Source organism: Balaenoptera musculus, chromosome 10 (assembly GCF_009873245.2).
Source record: "Balaenoptera musculus isolate JJ_BM4_2016_0621 chromosome 10, mBalMus1.pri.v3, whole genome shotgun sequence".
NCBI lineage: Eukaryota > Metazoa > Chordata > Mammalia > Artiodactyla > Balaenopteridae > Balaenoptera > Balaenoptera musculus.
In genome coordinates this window covers 6,374,532-6,394,129 of record NC_045794.1, presented here as the reverse complement: position 1 = coordinate 6,394,129, position 19,598 = coordinate 6,374,532, and the positions used below count along the sequence as shown (strand labels likewise).

At 56.2% G+C, this 19,598-nt stretch overlaps 2 protein-coding genes and 1 long non-coding RNA gene across 4 annotated transcripts in view; 2 read left to right on the top strand and 1 right to left on the bottom strand.

Moving 5' to 3' along the window:
• The window catches only part of LOC118901715, a 63,297-nt gene extending 49,907 nt beyond the window's left edge, over positions 1-13,390 (top strand). The window contains exons 3-5 of the long non-coding RNA XR_005021456.1: positions 1,344-1,592; positions 2,430-3,936; positions 12,470-13,390. This is a non-coding gene — a long non-coding RNA (uncharacterized LOC118901715). The remainder of the gene's footprint in view (positions 1-1,343; positions 1,593-2,429; positions 3,937-12,469) is intronic.
• On the bottom strand, positions 108-4,848 carry PTMS (parathymosin). The gene is made up of 5 exons (XM_036865182.1): positions 4,333-4,848; positions 1,275-1,346; positions 1,030-1,105; positions 828-889; positions 108-663 (listed from the first exon to the last, which is right to left on the bottom strand). The coding sequence occupies exons 1-5, from the start codon at positions 4,375-4,377 to the stop codon at positions 613-615; spliced, it is 306 nt and encodes a 101-aa protein (XP_036721077.1). The 5' UTR covers positions 4,378-4,848; the 3' UTR covers positions 108-612.
• Positions 13,391-14,170: 780 nt separating the features above from the next.
• On the top strand, positions 14,171-18,824 carry MLF2 (myeloid leukemia factor 2). Of its 2 annotated transcripts, none has more exons than XM_036865180.1 (9): positions 14,171-14,341; positions 14,921-14,998; positions 15,249-15,375; positions 15,632-15,667; positions 16,302-16,355; positions 16,748-16,876; positions 17,041-17,200; positions 17,828-18,040; positions 18,284-18,824. In XM_036865180.1, the coding sequence occupies exons 2-8, from the start codon at positions 14,949-14,951 to the stop codon at positions 18,013-18,015; spliced, it is 744 nt and encodes a 247-aa protein (XP_036721075.1). In that variant the 5' UTR covers positions 14,171-14,341; positions 14,921-14,948; the 3' UTR covers positions 18,016-18,040; positions 18,284-18,824. The 2 variants fall into 2 exon arrangements, with proteins under 2 accessions (XP_036721075.1, XP_036721076.1); XM_036865181.1 differs by having other exon boundaries at positions 14,172-14,341; positions 14,767-14,998.
• The last annotated feature ends 774 nt before the right edge of the window (positions 18,825-19,598 follow it).

Sequence of the window (19,598 nt, the reverse complement as noted above, 5' to 3'; positions counted from 1 at the left end):
GGGTGGTAGGAGGGTGCCGCTGATTTTTTTATAGAGGGGAGGGGTCCTGATAGAATGTGCCATCGGCCACCCTCCTCCTCGCTCTGCCCGGGAAAGCAGGAGACAGGTTAAAAACAGAAGCGCGACCGTTTCTTTATTAAATTATACAAAAAGGGGAGGGGAGGGGGGCAGCTGTGGGGCTCGGCCCCAACCCTGTTCCCACCCCGGCCTGGCGCTGTCTGAGAGAAGGGGATCTGAGGGAGACCCAGGGATCAGGCAGGGTAGGGATGGGCAGGACGTGAGGCTGGGATGCAGAGGTTAGGAAGGAGAGGCTCCCAGAGGAGGGTGGGGTTGGCTGCGGGGATGGAGGAAGAGAGGAGGGAGAGGGAGGGGACCACCGGGGACCAGCTGGGGAGCTCAGATGGAGCAGGTCAGGAGGTGGAAGATGGCAGTGAGGATGGAGGGGGCAGTGTGTGGAGGGGCGGCATGAGAAGGCTGGGGAGAGAGAGGGCGGCAGCTCTGGCGCGGGGCCCAGAGCAGGGAGCCAGGTGAAGAGCGGCTGTGCTCGGCTGTCCCTACCCTCACCTCCAGGCCCCCGAGGGGCCTCCCACCCCCAGCCCACTGGCAGGGGGCTCATGCCGAAGCCCCATTTTCTGTCTTCTGCCGCTTGGGATCCGCTTCATCCTGTGGAGAGGGAAAGAGCTGGGGTAGCTGTCGCCTGGGAGAGGGACCGCCCTCTGTGCTGCTCCAGCCCCCGCCCTGCACCACCGGGATCTAGGTCCAAATCCAAAGGGCTCCCGGCCCTGCTGCATCCCTGACAGCCCCTCAGCCCACAACCCAGCCCAAACCTCCTCTTCAGCAGCTCTCTTCAGCGCGGGCCCTTCGTCCTCATCTTCTTCTTCTTCCTCATCTGAGGAGCCAGAAATGGGTCATTGGGGAAGGGCTGGAAGCTCCAGCAGAGACCCCCTGTGGCGGCCCTCAGCCCTGCTTCGGCTCTTCAAACCCACCCTGACGGTTCCTTTGAGCCCAGCCTTCCCTGCCCCTCCCCACCTTCCTCGTCTCCTTCATCTTCCTCCTCGCCATCCTCGGCAGTTTCTTCTTCCTCCTCAGCTCCGTTCTCCTCCTCCTGCGGGACCAGGAGAGGGAGGTGTCAGGGTGGCCCTGTGCCTCCACCCACCGTCACCGCCAAGGGTAAGGGGCCTGAGGGCAGGGCGGCGAGGATGGGAGGGGTCAGGGAAAGGCGGGGCCCCCAGGAAGGGAGCTGGGGGCACGGTGGGCAGGTGACCCCTCCGCACCTCCACCACTTCTTTCTTTCGCTCTTTCCGGCTTGCCTTCTCCTCCACCTTCTCTTTCTTCTCCTTTAGGTCCTGCAAGAGAGAGAGAGGTCACCTTCCTCTCACCACAAACGATCTGCAGCCCTTAAGTCCCTCCAGGCCCGGTTCTCCCTCTGCATTGACTTTAGAGGAGTGGGAGATGGAGAAAGTGGGCAGTGCGGCTTAGAGACTGAACAGAGGTCCCAGGGTCCTCACAGCCACAGAGGGGCTGAGACCAGACACCTTCCCCAAGACTCGAGGGAGGAGAAAAGTGACGAAGCCCGGGAAGAGGCAGCTAAGGTAAGCGCTCATCACCCCCACCAAGTTCTGCCCAACCTCACCGGCTGAAGAGTTCAGCTCAGCAAAGCAAATCCCCTCCATCTGCTCGCAGCCCTGACGCCCCACCCCCTCTGGAGGTCCCTCCTTCGCCTGCCCCCTCCCTCTGCCGGCCCTGCTCTGCCTTTTGTCTACCTCTGGGGCCTTCTCCTGAGTACTCTCTCCTGGGCATCCCTCCCAGCTTCCCTCTCAGCTGCGAAAGCCTTTGTTTCTGCCTTTGTGCCCCCCTAATCCTCAGGCTCGTACCTGGCCCAAGGCTACAGGAATAGGAAGGGCCCCTTAGCACCTGCCCACTCCTGCCCCGAGACAGTGCAGGTGGTTTCCTCCTCCCGACCACCCATGGTGCGTGCACCAGCACGGTGCGGGCCCTGGTGTGGTGTGTGCACTGGTGTGGTGTGGGCCCTGGTGTGGTGTGGGCCCTGGTGTGGTGTGGGCCCTGGTGTGGTGTGTGCACTGGTGTGGCAGAAGGGTAGGAGTCACCGTTGCCAGCGGGGATGTAGGGGAAGCAGGATAAGGGAAATGTGGAAGGGAAACACTCTGGGACCTGGTAGACGTAGACGAAGAGACAGACAAGGTCTGTGTGGGCGGGATGGGAAAGTAGAGGGGAAGGTCCCTGTGTAGAGTCCCCTCCCGCCACACGGCCCCTCTCTCCTTCCCAAGACCCCAGCAGGCACACCTTTGATGTCTTGTCCTGATGTGATGTGGCCCAGGGAGGTGCTCACAAGAGTCCCCTCTCTCGGGACACCACACCGGCCCTTCCAATTGAGATTCCAGTCCTCTCTCTACCCCACCCCTTGGCAGGCACTGTGGTGTCTCTGTGTGATCGGATCGGATCTGGTGTTGGTGTGCAACTCTGTGTATCCGATTCCACGGGGATGGAAGTTTTCTGGGTGAGTAGATCACCCTGGGAGGGTGTGTCCTTTCTGGAACAGGGTTGGGACAGGAGAGAGGTTTGGTGCTGGGTGGTTGGCCTGGAGGGACGCTCAATTCCCTTCTCCCTTTATGGGGAGCGCACAACGCTTGCCCCTCTCACTCCAGCTAGGTTTCTTCATGCCACTTCGCTGTCCTCATTTCTCTGCCACATGGTCGGCATGGCATTTCTACTACCTGGTGGGCTTTCCCCTATATCCTGGGCCTGGAGAGCCAGGGGATCGTCAGCTTCTCTCTGGGGGCCCCAGCGCCAGGTCTGCACGGCCCTGGCCTGCCTGAGTTTCTCATCGGGGCTGATGGAGGGAAGGAGAGTGAGTGCCAGGGAGGGAGGGAGTCTACCAGAGGCCAAAGTCCAAGGGGCCGGGCCCTCTCCTCCCCTGTCTGGTCCTGTCCTCCTGGTCACTGTCCTTCCGTGATCCCTTTTCCAGGAGGGTATGTGACCTAGGTCTTGTGCTAGGCTGCTCTCTGGCCTCATTTGCTCAACACGGGCACACACACTGACACGGGCTGACACTGATTCACACACACGGCTACAGAGGGGCGCCCACGCGATCCGGGGACACACGGCCCGGTGTTTGGGCATTCTGGCACACACTCTTGAGACAGCACAAGAGCACAGTGGAGCCACACGGCACTCACAAAGCAGCAACACGATTCCAGAACAGCTACGTCTCCACACGCACACATGTAACTGACACGGGCAGTCCCACACACTCGCTGGATTTCAGACATACAAAGACACCTACTCAGGGAAGTCACATGCCACCGCACAGCCCACCGGAGGGCCGCTCAGCACACCTTGTCAGATCTCACACGCAGCCCCTGTCTCCCACTGCCTCGAATCCCATTGGTTCCCCCTTTCACTTCACCGGCCTCCAGGAGACCTCTGTGACCTCCTCAGCAACCACCCCCCACCCAAGGTCGGGCTCCCAGCCCCCAAACCCTGGCCGAATTAATTTCCCCAAGCGACACTCAGCAGGTTCCCTAGGGAAATTAGAGAAAGGCTGGAAGAGAGGCAAGGCCGAAGGGATGGGGCCAGGGAGGGAGCTGACGGGAGCAAGGGCGGCGCGATGCAATGCCATGCAATGCTGGGCCCCAGCTTTTTCGAAGGCTGTTCCCGGCCCCCTTCTGGTTTTTAGGAATTCAAGATTCTTTAAGCGTGGGGGGAGACGCTGGAGGAGGGCTATGGAGACTAAGAGAGCTGAAGGCCAGTGGACGAAAGATGGAAGAAAAGGAGGGAAGGAGAAAATAGAGGCAGTAGCTGTCGGAGGAGAGAAGCAAGAGACTGTCGGGCCTCGAGGGGAGGGGCCGAGAGGAGCAGCCTCCCAGGAGAGTCCTGTTTACACCGGAGGCTCTCAAACCGCTTAGCGGAGGAAAGGTGAGGTCAGACTGGAAGGGAAGACAGGGGACGGGGCGCCGGAGAGGGGCGCGGGGGAGGGGGCAGGGTAGATGAGACGCGCAGAGCTCCGACGGTCACCGGCCGGGGTGGAGGCGCGCGAGCCGGGGCCGGAGAGGGGTGGGGACGGCGCGGGGCCGGAGCGGCCAGGCCGGGAGCCGGGCGCACGGCGCTCGGGAAGCTAGAGGGCGCTGGCGCGAGCCGCGCGAAGCGGGGCAGGCAGCGCCAGGCTGGGGCGCGGGGGGAGGGCGGAGTGGGGTCCGCCGGGACCCCGCACCCGGGCAGCAGCTTGGGGCCGTCGGGGGCGGCCTGGGGCGCACGACTGCGCGGAGCCCGGGGGGCGTGCGGGGGCCGGGCCGCCGCCGGCCCCGCCCGTACCTTGGCGCTCAACTCGGCCGCTGCCTCCACGCTCTTCTCCGACATGGTGCCGGGGCCGGGGCCGGGGCTGGCGGGGAGTCGGGGTCCCGGGGCCGGGACGGAAGGGCCCTGGACGGCGGAGGGTGGCCGCGGCCGGAACCTGGCGCGGTGGCGGCGGCGGCGGCGACAGCGGCAGCGGCGGCCGCTCGGCAAGCTGGGGCTCAGGAAGAGGCGGCAGAGGCGCGCGGGGTGGGGCGGGGGTGGGTCTGGAGCGGAGACCCGCAGGGCTGCGGCCGTCCGGAGGGCGGGCGGAAGGGCGGTGCGGGCGGTGGCCGGCGCGCTCCGGCCGCGGTCGCTCGGTCCTCGGCTCGCCGCCCCCGCACCCGCAGAGCTGCCGCCGACCAGCCGCTGCCGCCCCCGGCCAGGGAACCCGCTTATAAAGCGGCGCTGCCCGACGGGAGGGGCTTCCCAGGGGTGGGGCAGGCGGGAGCGGGGAGGAGAGGAGAGGGGAGGAGGATGAAAGCGGAGGTTGGAGAGGTGGGGATAGGAGGATGAAAGCGAGGGGAGGGAGCGCGCGAGAGGCGGGAGGGAGGACTACACCAGGAGGGGGAAATGGAGAGACTACGGTCGCGGCGAAAGGAGTGGGGCGAGGAGGTGGGAAGGGGTGGGGCTCCTGCGGGGAGGGACCTCTCCGAATCCCGACCTACTGCCGGCGAATGTGGAGTGTGTCTTTTGGGGGCGGGCTGGAGGGATGGCCTGGATCCTACAGACACCCCACCAATAGCCTCGAGATTTTTGCCAAGGGGTGGGGTGGGGGGAAGCAGATGGAAAGGCCGGGCAGGTATTTGAGAAACCAAAAGCTTTAAAGAGGAGGAAGAGGGCGGGAGCTACTTCCACATCTCGCTGGATTTCCCCTCTCCTGCAGCATCTGCGTTCCCTGGGTGGCCTTGGGAGGGGTTGAGAGAGCAGAAAGGGCCGCCCACCCTCCATCCTGCCCTAGGCTGACTTTTGTGACCCCTGCTGGGTTCCTCTCTTCCGGGTTCTCGCTTGTGATCTGAGGGGAGTCAGAGGCCCTCCAATCTCCTTTCCCCTTTTCCATCTTCGACCTTTCTTCTTTGCCCATCCCACCTCACTTTTCTTTGCCTGGTCCTTCTATCTTCATCCCTCCTCATCCATTTCTGTCTCACATCTCTCTTCTTCTGTCGCCCCTTCTCCACTTCTCACTTGCCCTCTTCTACCTTCCATCTCTGCCTTCCCTCTCTCTCCAGACAACACTGTTCTTGTCTCATCTGAGTCTGTCACCCGGCCCTACATCCTTAGCTGATTTTCCTCAACTCCTCTTCATGTCCTTATTTCCCACATTTTCCCTCTCTTGGTCTTTCTCATTCCTCTGCTGCCATCTTCCCCAGCCTTTCTGGATGATATCTGCTTCTTTTGCAGGGGGTTCCAGCCCACACTGTTCCACACACCCTCAGCTCCTCTCCCTCAGTCTCGGTATCTTTGGGTCATTTTGAGAAGCTTGGGGTTTCAGGAGGGGACAGGAGGCCTGGGGTGTGTAGCAAAGGTCAGGAAGGTGGATGGAATGGAAGGCTAGGGTTTGGAAAAAGATATCTTTGGTGTATGTGCACTCCTGTATTTGTCTATCATTAGTCTTCATCTTTTTATCATTTTCATTTTCTTAATAAAAAAAGACATAACTGACCAATCATCACCATTTAGTCTTTGAGTGCTTAAGTACCCCATCTTTTGGTCCCTTGGTGTCCACACCTCCTAATTGCTCTTTCGACTCTTCTATCAGTTTCTCAGTCTCTATCTCCTCAAAAATCTTGGAGCCCCACCCAGGTTTCTCCTTGCCGACTTCTGTCCATCTTTCTCTGAGATCTTTCCATCTCTGTCTCTGTTTCTCTTGACATACTCGCTGATGTCTTTAGCGATCTCTGACCCTCTCCATCTCTCTACTCTCTTGCTTCATTTATCTCCCCCCCCCCCCCCCCCCCGCCCAGTCTCCCAGTCTCGCTCCCTCCCCGTCAGTCTCTTTCCTCTCCCTCCCACCCTCCTTTCCTCTTCCCCCCTTCTCCACCTAGCAGCCCCGCCTGCTGTCTCGGACACCCTGCTGGGCTCTTACCCTGTTGCCCTGGTAACCGCCCCCCACTCCGGTCATCTCCACTCCCCTCCCCCCCCTCCAATCACCGCCACCAACAACCTCCATCCACCTTCCTCCTATTTTTCCTGAGAGCCAATAGAAACTCTGTTGCCAGGTGGAATGCTCATTTGAATTAGCCAATCCAGGAGCCTAACTGCTTGCCCTGCCTTATATGGGGATTTGAGGAGGGCCACTCCCCCCACTCCAGCCCCACAGGGGACCAGCCCCTCCACTGTCCTTTATCCCCGCCCTGGAGAGAGCCTGGGACCCTCCCTCTCACCCTTTTATAAGGGTCTGGCTTCCCATTTCCCTAACTGGGACCACCGGGGTTAGTGTGGGCTGTGGGTTGGACTGTGGGCTGGGCCTGAGGGCCGGGGGTGGGAATGAGGTGTGATTAGGGAAGGGGAGGCGGAGGGAGCCGGGAATTTTGCCCAGGGAGGGGTGTCTGGGAGCGGAGGCAGCTGCAGTGGAAAATTCCAGGGAGATGGAGAGGCAGAGAATGGGAATCCTGCCCCAAGGCCCAAGGGAGAGCCTTGAGAATCTAAGAGTTTGGACTCTAGGGTCCGCAGGGACCAAAGGAAAAAGTAGGAAGCAGGAGGCCTGGATCTAATTCCTTCCTGCATGGGAGAAGCACCCCTTAGCCCTCGCTCTCTGGTTGGACAACACATGTCTCCTGAAGTCTTGGCTTCCTAAGAAGAAAGCTACACACTTACGAAGAATTTGGAATGAGTGGGATGCTGAAAGCCCACCCCCTATTCCTTGGGGTTGGTCTCTGGGCCTCTGGGGCCAAGAGTGTTAAATGATGCCAGCCTGTGTTTACTACTTTCCAAAGAATGATTTCTGAGGCCTTGTGGAAGCTTGCCTATTCCTAGAGTTCTTTTAGTCCACAATTCAACGGAGAATTTTCCACTGGTTGAATGGGGAAACCTGTGCCTTCTTACACATTTTCTGGAGGTGGGAAAAGGAAGGCCAGGTGAGAATAGGGGAGGCCCGAGCCCCCGTGGAAACTATGACTTCGGACATCCCAGCAATTCCCTCACTACTCTGTAGAAGGTGTTCAACTCTATAACTATTTCCATCTCATTCTTCAGTGAATTTTTCCCCCTCTTCAGCTTCCTGGGTTTTTTCAGTTTGCCTCTTTATCTGATAGGTTAAGTGCTGAGGAAGGCGTCGTTAGCTATCATTCAAGGATGGGAGGACAGAAACCTGAAAGTTGGGCCTCTCCACTCCTCACTATACTCTTCATCCCATTCCGCTCCCAATGACCTCGTTGCTATTCCTCATTTTTCCTTTGCTTAAAAAAAAAAATCTTTTCAAAACTCAAGAGAGTAGAGAGTTGAGAGGAGATGGATTCCTAGATTTAGTTAGGCTGGACTCCGTCCAATAAAATTTTCTGTGATGACGGGAATGTTCTATATCTGCAGTTTCCAATACAGTGGCCACAAGCCACGTGTAGTTACTGAATACTTGAAATGCGGCTAGTGCAACTGAGGAACTGCGTTTTTTACTTTAATTTTAATTAAATTTATTTATTTATTTTTTGCCTGCGTTGGGTCTTCGTTGCTGGGCGCGGGCTACTCTTCCTTACAGTGCGTGAGCTTCTCATTGCGGTGGCTTCTCTTGTTGTAGAGCATGGGCTCTAGGCGCGCGGGCTTCAGTAGTTGTGGCTCATGGGCTCAGTAGCTCGCGGCATGTGGGATCTTCCAGGACCAGGGATCGAACCCGTGTCCCCTGCATTGGCAGGTGGATTCTTAACCACTGTGCCACCAGGGAAGTCCCTTATTTATTTATTTTAAATAGAAGTCTACCTCATTCTTTTTTATTTTATTTTATTTTATTTTATTTTTCTGTCATGCTGCACAGCCTGTGGGATCTTAGTTCCCTGACCAGGGATTGAACCCGGGCCACAGCAGTGAGAACGCTGAGTCCTAACCACTGGACTGCCAGGGAATTTCCAATTTTAATTCAATTTAAATAGCCCTAGTGGCTACCATATTGGACAGCACCACTTCAGACCTTGGCCCTAAACTGCCTTTTCTTTTTCTATCTCGTTTCTTGTCTCCATCCCCAGTGTTCTGTACATGGAAAGTCAAAAGCAATTCTGGCTGCCATGTTGGAAGGTCACCTGGGCCACTGTTGTCATGTACTTTACCACAGGTGCATGATTGCTCAGGATTTCCACATTTTCACAGATGAAACAGACGATGTGGCTGACCCAGAGTAGAGGAAAGTGAACGTGAAAAGGCTAGGGGAGATGGGACCAGGAGTGACAGCTAGAGGCTTATTTTGCCCAGAAGGTAAAAGGCTGAGGGAGGACTTAATAACCAGGAGGAGGTTATTCAGTCAACGGTGCCAACTGAACCCATGCAGGTGGCTCAGGTCTCAGGGGTCCTGTTCTCACTCAGTCTCCCTAAGCGACTCCATCATGCACCTCCACTGGTGCAAGTCCCACTGCCAACGCACACCTCAAGCCCTGATGACTCTCAAACCCATATCTCCAGCGCCGGCTTCTCTCCTGAGTGCGAGTCATGACTCCAATTCCCTTCTGTCTTCTCTCCCTGGATCCTCCACAGCGCCTCAACCCCATGCCTTCCAACTGCAACTCCCCCATTTTTCTATTTCAGTTAAAGATCCTGTCCCCCACCCATTCATTCATGCCAAGGGGTCATCCGAGACGCCGCCTCTTCCTTCCTTCCCTAGATCCTTCACATTTCACTTTCTAAAGGTTCCTTGAGCACCTCCTCTTCTCTCCAAGCCCAGTCCTGCCCCTGCTCCAAGGGTCAACATCACTCACTGACTTTACGCTTAATTAATTTGGGTTTTCAATCATGATTTAAGAGTTGTTGTATCTTCAGCACCTACCGCTGTACCTGGCATATTGTAGAAGCTCAAAAATGTTTGCTGAAATGCATAAACTGCCTTTCTGCCTAAGATACAAATAGACAGTTGTCATCTCCCTCCATAAAACCTTCTGATAGCTTCCCCAGGCCTATAGGATAAAGTCCAGAAGCAAACCCAGCCCTTCAAGGTCTGGTCCCTTTTAACCTCTGTAGCCTTAGCTCTCACCAAGTTTCCCTCAAAAGTTTTGCTGCAGCATTTTTTTTACTCCTCATAGTTCCTCCCCAGTGGGGCCTACCTCTGTGCCTTTGCATTGATCTCACCTTCCGCTTGAAATGCTCTTCTGGCTGCCCTACCCCACCCCCCAAGCCACTCACTCCCCCTTCTGAACCACTTTCGCCCTTTTAATATACATCTTCCTATGGCGGCCTTCATCCCAGGATTATCATGGATTCCATGTTGGCCACCGTCACCAGACTGTGAACCCTGTTGGGCAGAGACCATGTCTTACTTGTCTTTTCATCTCCAGCACCTTGCACTGTGCCTGGCGTATAGTAGGAGCTCCATAAATGTTTACTGACAGGAACTACCACACAGGTAGCACAAACTTCAATCCTTAAAGCCCGCGTTAATCACGAGACATCACGCTGCCTCCTTGGGGATGCCTTCTTGAAATGATCAACAGACGACAGGAAGTTCTTAGGACTTAAAACTCCACTGCTAATGCCAACCGTTAACATTAGCATACCTGCCCAAGGTGGTCAAACATCTAATATCTTATGGTCGAACTAGGCATAGGATTCACGTATTCCTGTTCTCCTCCTGCTTTGGGTGGCTAGCTTCTAAAGGGAAGACTGTCCACTCGGTTATCCTGTGTAACCATGGGGTTAGGATCACAATTTCAGCCAGACACAATTTCCATATGTTCTCAAGCTAATCCTATATGCACACAGTACAGTGTGGCAAGCAGAATGGTCATTTATTTCTCATTCAGTTGCCCAGGTCAAAAAACCCTGGGGTCATTCTTTTTTTTTTTTTTCTTTTCCAGCCATGCCTTGCGGCTTGTGGAGATCTTAGTTCCCTGACCAGGGATTGAACCCAGGGCCACAGCAGTGAAGGTGCCAAATCCTAACCACTGGACCACCAGGGAACTCCCCCTGGAGGCATTCTTGACTCTTCTCCCTTGTACTGCATCCAACCATCAGCAAATTGTTAACTCCATCTTCAAAACATACCTAGAATCTGACCATTTCTCGCCTCCACTGTTTCTAACCTACTCTAAGCCATCTGGATTATGGCTACAGCACGCTAGGTCCTTCTGTTTCTGCTGTGGCCCCCCCCCCCAGTGGTCTATTCTCCGTACAACAGCCAGAGTGGTCCTTTGTAGGTCTTACAAAGTCCCACGGGATCTGGCTTCCTTTTTGCTCTGTGCCTTGTTTCTCACTACTGCTCTTCCTTTCATTCACATCAGTCTAGGCACATTGGCTTCTTTGTTCCGTGAACACACTAAGCATACTTCTGCCTCAGGGCCTTTGCACTTGCTTTTTCCTCTGCCCAGAATGTCTTAACCCCAGTCGGCTTAAGAGTCATCTCATCAATGAGGCCATCCCTAGTCACCCTAAAAGCAACCACCACCTCCCAGCTGCTTGCCTGTTCCTCTACCCAACTTCCAACCTGCTTTATTTTTCTCTCTGTGTATCACTATATCTCCAGAGCCAGGAACAGTGCCTGACACAGTAGGCATTCAATAAATATTTGTTGAATGGATGTGAATATAAAACAAACTGAAAAGCTGGTTTTTAAAAACATGTTCCTGAGTCATTTTTCAATCTCACTCTGATCTGGTGTCCACTATACAACTCAGTCTCTCTACCTGGGGCAACTTAGTGCTAATTGTCAGGGTTTATCTCCCCCCCCCCATACACATGCACATACACATACACAAATCACACCCATTCACGTTGGCTCAGGCTGGAATCCAGTGTCCCCTAACTCCATCATCGCCCCATCCTCACTCTGCTCCAGTAGCCAACTGCCCTGGGATTGCTCCAGATGCATGAGCTCACATCTAACAAGGGCCCCTTTTCTGTCCCAGCTCTACTCTCTCAAGGACTTCCTGACTTTGGCTCCATCAGATAAAGCAGTGAAGAGAAACCACTCTTTCTCTTCCTTCCCAACAATGCTTATCCCCTTTTGAGTTCAGCCTCACCCCTGGCAGGGCCCACCCTCCCTCCTACATCTTATCATCTACAGGAAACTCTGATGACTGAGGAATTTCTGTTCATCAGAATTCACTGGACAGAGATGTGAGAAAGGAAGGAAGGAGGGACAGAGGGAAGGAAGGAGGGAAGGAAGGAAGGAAGGAAGGGGGGAGGGAGGGGGAACGGAAGGGATGGGAAGGTGATGGAGAAGGAAGACAGACACAAACTGTGTCTGGGGGACAGAAAAGTTACTTGTAAAATTACATTCCTTCAGTTCCTGGAGCGGATGGCTGCCTATACGGTCCATCGCTGGGCACTCTGAAAATGAGCTCTGCATTTCCTCCTTCATCCCCATCTGTTCAAGGATCTCTTTTTTTTTTTTTAATTTTATTTATTTATTTTGGGTGCATTGGGTCTTCGATGCTGCACGCGGGTTTCTCTAGTTGTGGCGAGCGGGCTTCTCATTGCAGTGGCTTCTCCTGTTGCGGAGCACGGGCTCTAGGCGCGCGGGCTTCAGTAGTTGTCGCACACGGGCTCAGTAGTTGTGGCTCATGGGCTCTAGAGCGCAGTCTCAGTAGTTGTGGCACACGGGCTTAGTTGCTCCGCGGCATGTGAGATCTTCCCGGATCGGGGCTCGAACCCGTGTCCCCTGCATTGGCAGGCGGATTCTTAACCACTGCGCCACCAGGGAAGTCCCAAGGATCTCTTTTTAACCTGAGACAAAGCCCAGGTCATAGTTAGATGCTAAACTGTAATTTGTAAATATTCCTAGGAGAGGTAATTGATTTAAAATCATGCAAAGGTAAAAATGACTGATAACCAGATTTTTTTTTTTAATTTTATTTTTTTGGCCACACTGTGTGGCATGCGGGATCTTAGTTCCCTGACAAGGGATCAAACCCGTGCCCCCTGCAGTGGAAGCGCAAAGTCTTAACCACTGGACCACCAGGGAAGTCCCTGATATCACATTCTTAAGTCTTGGAAGGAAGAAGAGAAAGAGCTCTAGACACCTAAAGGCAGAGGATACCAGGTAATGGGAAAAGACCAAAGGAGGAGGCTAGAAGCTAAGCTGCATCTCCTATGCATCTCTGCGGAAGGCTGGACATGAAATGAGGAGGGAGAGGCTGGAAGGTAAGGCCCACTCTTCCTTGAGTCTGGGCTGCAGAACTCTCCTGGGACAACTCTTGATCACATGTCAAAATGCTTTTGTTTGGGAGCAAGAGGAAAAGGGGCACTTGCATGGCGGCATGTTTAGAGATAGAGCATCTGGAAGATAAAAGATTTTACTAAGTCTCTTCCCCAGAAATATCAATGGAAAATACATTTTCTTTTTTTTCTGTCTTTGGCTTTAGCTTTGCCAGTCTGCCAGCTTCTAATTTCTCTCTGTTCCCCTCTGTCTCCACTATCGTGTTTTTCCTCTTTAATAATGATCAAGTCCAAAGAAACCTGAGAAGCCCCACTCCCACCACCTTTTCCTGAGTCACCAGGGACCCCCTTCACCTTCTTCCCCAGGGAAGTGCTGGGGATGGGAACAAGTCTCTCACTGTCGGGCCCACAGACGTCAGGCCCGCTAACGTGGCTAGCGGCCAGTGTAAAGAACCAGGAGAGCTGGAGTCTGGAGGGGTCCAGTCTAAAGTCCACCCGGGACAGTCCAAATCCCCTGACACCCAGGGGGAGGGCCCTTCTCTCCAGTTGGGCCAGATTTTATGCAAGACATTTAGTATGTCAAAGTGTCAGTCTTTGGCCTTCGAGTCAGGTCTCCTGGGCCTGTCTGCAACTCTGCCCCTGGGTGAGCTTGGTTAATGGAGCGCTCCACCCCTTTCTTCTCCCAAACGTTAGACCCTTGACCTACCTACCTACTTGACTCGAGGCAAGAAAAGATCAGTGCGGACTGGGAGCTCCTGAGGATACAGGAGTTAGAGACGAGAAAGCGGAGAATGGCATTAAACGAAAAGGTTTCAGAACTAGGGCCTCTCCCCAGTGTGACCCTTCACAGCAGAGTAACTGAGGGGGGGCGGTCCGGGAGCCTCGCCAACGCCAGTTCCCAAGGGGCTGCACTTCTAGCCTGGCCGAAGAGCGCCATCTGGCGGCCGGTCCCCAACCTGGATTCTCTTTGCTCCAGCCCGAGTTCTCGAAGCCAGAGGAAGACCTGGGCAGAACTGTCACCTCCTCTCCTACGTCACTACGAGGGCCCCGCCCCTGCCTGGAACGCGCCTCCTCTCGAGGGGACTGGCCCTAGCGCCTCCCCCGTAGAACTGCCGCCCTTCCTCCCTCTTGGGATGAAAGCTTCCCGGGTAGAAATCTGCTTATTGCTCCCCCAGGGATCCGCCCCACCTTGTGGGGCCCGTGAGGAGCCCGCCCTCCCCCATGGAAATCTGCCCGCGTCCTCTTCCGTCTTCCTCCCCTCGCGGCGATGGACTCCTCTGCTCCTCCCTCACACCCTTACAGGGAGCCTCCTCCAGTCCACAAGACCCAAATCCAGGTTACTAACGAGGCCTCCCCTCCCCTGGTCCCGGTAGACTCCGCGACTCCCAGCTCCGCGGCCCGGGAGCCAGCCTCACGCGCGCGCGCGCGCGCGCGCCCCAAGCCCGCCCGTGGGCGGAGCTCCGCAGGCCCAAGGGGGTGGGCTGTCCCGTCGTGACGTCACTTCCGCCCGGGCCTGGCCGGGGCTCGGGCTCAGTGGGCCGAGGGGGGGGCACAGAGGTGGCAGCTGTGCGAGGAGGCGGTGCGGGAGGCCGAGGAGCTCACGCCCGGACCAATTCCGCGTCCGGGGCCGCAAGCCCCGATCCTGCCGCGCACCGAGAGGCGAGACCGGCCGGATGGGCCGCTGAGTCCGGATCGGGGACCGGTGAGGCTCGAGCGGAGCGGGCAGCCGGTCCGGGGCGGGAGAGGCCTGTGGGGCTGCAGGGTCCCCGGGAGCCTGGGTTGCGGGGAGGGGAGCGGGTCAGGCCTGCCTCTCCTGCTCGCCCGGCAGGGAGGCAGGGCTTGGGGGGGTGCCGCCGCCAGGCGCCGAGGGGACGGTGAGGCCCGCCCGGGGGAGGCCTGGCCGCGGCCGGGTGTGAGGAGGGGGCGGGGTGGGGGTCATTAATGCGGGCGGAGGGCCGGCACTGGGGATTCACCTGCGGAAAGGTGGCGTTGGGGGAAGGGGAGTATGCTTCTGGCCAGGGCTTTGGGAAGAGGATGGCTCTGAATGGGGGAGGCAGAAAACAGGCTTGGAAAAATTTTCCATGATCCTCCTTCGGGGAGAGGTTTGAAGAGCTCTGCTTTCCCTAGAGGGTGATGTTGAACACCTGCAGAAGGGTCTCCCTGGAGTTTGGGGGGCCAGTTCCAGTATTCGGAAGGGGACCATGCGCTGAGAGTCCCTGCCCTGAGCGGGTGTGCGAAAAGCCTGGCCGCCTCCAACATTTGAGCCTCCACATCTTCACAGTGTGGAGCCCCCTGGAGCTAAAATCAGGATGTTCCGCTTCATGAGGGACGTGGAGCCTGAGGACCCCATGTTCCTGATGTGAGTATCCCCTCCCCCTCCTGCTCTAGAGCACGCATCCGCTCCACTTCAGGTCTCTGACTAGTTGAGCCAGACATCTGGGCTCCCGTCGCGGGCACTGATCACAACTTGGTGGCCACTCAGCCCCAGCTCAGACTTCGAGGAGAAATCTGTGCCACTGGTTCCCTATGGCTCTTCTTCGGGGGAGGGGCGGGTGGGAGGTGCTGACTGCTGGCCCTTCTGCCACCCGCACTGTATACTCCCTGCACAGGGACCCCTTTGCCATTCACCGTCAGCACATGAACCGGATGTTGTCGGGCGGCTTTGGATACAGCCCCTTCCTCAGCATCACAGATGGCAACATGCCAGGGACCAGGCCTGCCAGCCGCAGGATGCAGGTAATGGTGCTGCAACAGACCTGAGACCCGAAAAAAGGTTGGAGCATGGTCAATAAAGTGCTTGATTTTTCTTGTACAACGGCCAACTTAGCAAGTGGAGTGCCTTCTAGGAGTGGGGAAAGGGGTCTGGAGAAACAGACTTTGTGATCCCCTTTTGAGAGGAGGATGGTAAAGCAACAGAGGCCATGGGCTTGGTTTGGGATGGTAATGAGATAGGATGTAGTCCCTAATTTCTGTTCCTTACGTCTTCCTGTAGGCTGGGGCTGTCTCCCCCTTCGGGATGCTGGGAATGGTGAGTCCTCATCCCCTTGCGTCCTTCCATCTCAGACATGCTCTATACCCTTAGATATTACTTCCAAATGTGCCTCTCTGGATAGCCTTATGGGTAACCCTAGAATCCTCATGTAGTGTTCACAGAGCTCTGGGCCTGCTGTGTGCTGAGTCCTATGAGTTCACGATGGTAACTTACTGGCTCCTGTACTTCTAGGAGCCGTACCCATTAGGAAGATATAATTGCCTGATATAATTGTTCTTTTGAGGAAGGAGGTGCTGTTGAAAGGCGAAATAGAGATGGCTTGTAGAAGATTTTTCTACAGTTTCAGAACCAACCCCTTATAGGTTAAAATCCAGTGATATTGGCTTGCTTCCTAAAGGTAGGAGGAAATAGGGCAGCCAGGAGAAGGAACATGGGATCAGAGCAGCCATAGAGACTGAAGAGGAGGAGGGCAGCGGCATACAGGAAGAGAAGCATGGAGAGAAGCACGCCTCTTCTGGTCCTGTTCACGAGGAATGAGGAAGAGCAGCTGCTAGATGTGAAGGAAACGGAGAGAGGGAACGTGTAGCTATGTAGCCCGTGGGAGCCTGAGCGCGCTCACCTCTGATCGTGGCCCTGCTTCCTGACTCTCTGTTCCGTCTCTTTGCTCCAGTCGGGCGGCTTCATGGACATGTTTGGGATGATGAACGACATGATTGGGAACATGGTGAGACTCTTGCCCCACCCCATCCCCTTCCCTGGCCCTGTTCCCAGTGATGGCTGGCAACACCTTGAGCCCCCAGAGGCGGGAGTGGGGAAGGGCGTACTTGTGGAGCGTGCAAGCTGGATAAGGCCACTGGACCCGGAGAGTGCGGGTTCCTGAGTGGGAAGCAGCAGTGCACCTTATGAAGCGTGCAGTTAAGGCTCCATCTCTTCAGGTCCTTCTGGCGTAGTGTTGGACTCAGAGGAATTTGGGGGGTAATGATGAGTCCTGATGTTTTGCTGGTTCTCACGTTTTATGAGAAAGATGTGGGCAGGCACAGGCGGCTGAAGGGAGGGATCCCTTCTCCGGAGGCGAACCCCTCCCCACACAGCCCTGCTGTTCCCTTCCCTCCTCAGGAGCACATGACAGCTGGAGGTAATTGCCAGACCTTTTCATCCTCCACTGTCATCTCCTACTCCAACACGGGCGCCGGCGCACCCAAGGTCTACCAAGAGACAGCAGAGATGCGCTCGGCCCCAGGCGGGGTGAGTTGGAGGGCTCCTCCTATCCCAGAGGAGGCACGATCGGATGGCCCCCACAGAAATCCTGGCTGCTTTTTTCAGGATTGGGTCCCGGGCGGCCTTTCTGGGCTGGTGTGGCCGGGCTTTGGAAGGAGCCGCTCAGTGTGCCATGCTCTGCCTCCCCCCAGATCCGGGAGACTCGGAGGACTGTACGGGACTCGGACAGTGGGCTGGAGCAGATGTCCATCGGACATCACATCCGAGACCGGGCCCACATCCTCCAGCGCTCCCGAAACCACCGCACGGGGGACCAGGAGGAGCGGCAGGACTACATCAACCTGGATGAGAGTGAGCCCTCCTTCCCGCTGCTCGGCCTGCCCGCCTCCTGGCCGGCAGCCCCGGCCCCGGCCCCGTGAGCTAGGCGATAGCGGCTTGCTCTCCCTACCTCCGTAGATACTTCTTGGGCAAGGTTATGGATGAGCCCCACGTTCTTAACTCACTCGGAGCCTTTTTGTCAGCTTAGGGCTAAGCCAGTGCCGGCAGTGTCCTCACCGCGGAGGGCAAACTTTGTCACCTAAGTCAGATACTGATAGTAATCTACCCGTCTCCATCTGGATCCGGTTTTTTAGTTCTTCTTACTTATTTTTTTGAAGTCAACAAATATTTATTAAATACTTCCAGTGTGCGTGGGACTGCACTAAGTAACTAAGTAATTATCCCATTCCTGATTGCCTCCATGCTTCCAGGAGCCATGATTGCCTCCATTGCCTCCATGCTTCCAGGAGCCATGTTGAATCCAAAATTGCTAAATAAGTCGCTTCCCTTCCCCAGCACATCCCCCCACACAGCCTTTCAGCCTTCGCCCTGGGTTTTGGTCGTAGAGCCTGTGGCTCACGGCCCGCGTCTGGCCCCGGGTCTGCCCGGGGAAGCCAGGCGGTACACGGGTGTCGTGTGTGGTCTCCGTGTCCCCCCCAGGTGAGGCCGCGGCCTTTGATGATGAGTGGCGGAGGGAGACTTCCCGATACCGGCAGCAGCGCCCCCTGGAATTTCGGAGGCACGAGGCTTCAGGCGGTGGGGGACGGAGGGCTGAGGGGCCTCCCCGCCTGGCCATCCAGGGACCCGAGGACTCCCCCTCCCGACAGTCCCGCCGCTATGACTGGTGAGGGCCCCGGGCCCTCGGCCTCTCGTGTAAGTACTGAGGGGGCTGAGGCCTCAGGCACGGGCGGGGGCGGGAAGGGTACGGTGCCCGGCCCTCAGCCTTGAGGCAGAAGCAGCCCACGTGCCCAGCAAACACCGCCTTTGACAGTGGAAGTTTTAGTTGGTACGGAAAGACAGAAGAGTGTCCTCACCGGAATAGGGGATTAGGCACCACCCCTGGCTTTTATATTTTGTCTTCTTTTTGACTTGTGCTCATCTCTTTTCCCCCTCCAGGTACGGGCTGAGAGGCTGAGAAATCATCCCCTGAAATAACTTTTCCTCTTCAACTCCCACTCCCAATTTAATATTAAATTAACAGGCCAGCTGGCCCCCACCTCTCCCTGGGGGTCTCAGCGAGAACCTTTCACTGCCCCTTTACCTACGTTTTCCTTCTTTAATCTCCTTACCATGATGACTCCACTTCTTCTGTATCCACTAACTTGATTTTTCACTTTGCTGCCCCATCTCTGAAACTCCTTCCCTTCCCCATTCTACCCCTGCCATGCATCGAAGGGGCTTTTGGGGTGGGCTCTGGGTTTAGGGGCCTCAGCGACCCTGGATCTTTGCCCACCTCCTCCCCAGATTCCCCGCTGCAGGGGCCATAGCCCTGGTCCAGGGCTGTGTGTGGAGGGAAGGACCGGTTCCCAACCGGGTCTCCCTTCCCAGCCGCTACGCATCATAAAAATCTGCCCCACATCCTTCTCTGCCTTTATTTTTTGATTTGTGCAGCTTGTAACTAGGTGTTTATGAAATAAAGGAGAATGGAGAAAAGACCAAGTAGGATTCTGGCATTACTTTTTTTTTTTTTAACTTATTTTACTGAAGTGTCGTTCATCTACAGTGTTGTGTCTGGCTTCACTTTTGCTCTTTTCCCTGTTCAGTTTCAACCCTCCTGTCTCCTTCTGGTCACCTTACCTTCCCTCTATCTCCACGCGTGGCCTTCTTAACTCAAGTTCAAGCCCAGCACCTCAGTGGTACCGCAGTGGGGCTGTCAGAGCTCTGGTGGGTGAGAAGCCGCAGAGGATGCGGCCAGGCTGGGCCGGGGGTGAGACCAGCGGCGGCTGTCCTGCCAGCTCCCTCGCTTTCACTGTACCTTCACTCGTCAGGGGGATTACGGGGCATACCTTTAGGCGCCTGAGGAGCTTTCTGCCCCTTGTCCTTGGGCTTCTTTCTGGCCTGGACTGTGGGCGGGAACACTTGGGGTGCAGAGCAGGAAGAAGCCCAAACAACCCCACTTAGGTCTTCAGAGGAGGGGAACTCGGGTCAGCAGCGTTCTTCAAACCCTCCAGGCCCAGTTGTTGAGAACTTGAGCCCAGGGAAGGAGACCAGGGAAGAAAACTAGCCTGGAACCTGAGCAGCACTGGACGGGCACGAGGCACTCAAATTTCTCAAGACGCTCCTTCCTGCTCGACCCGGCTCAGCAAATGGGTCGCTGTGTTCCTCCTGGGGACTCTTCAGTGATGGCAAGTGCTTGTGAGAGTCCGAGGGCGGTTTCTGCTTTATAAACATCTGTTCTTGTCAGTTGGTAAATCAAAGGCAAAAAACAGCC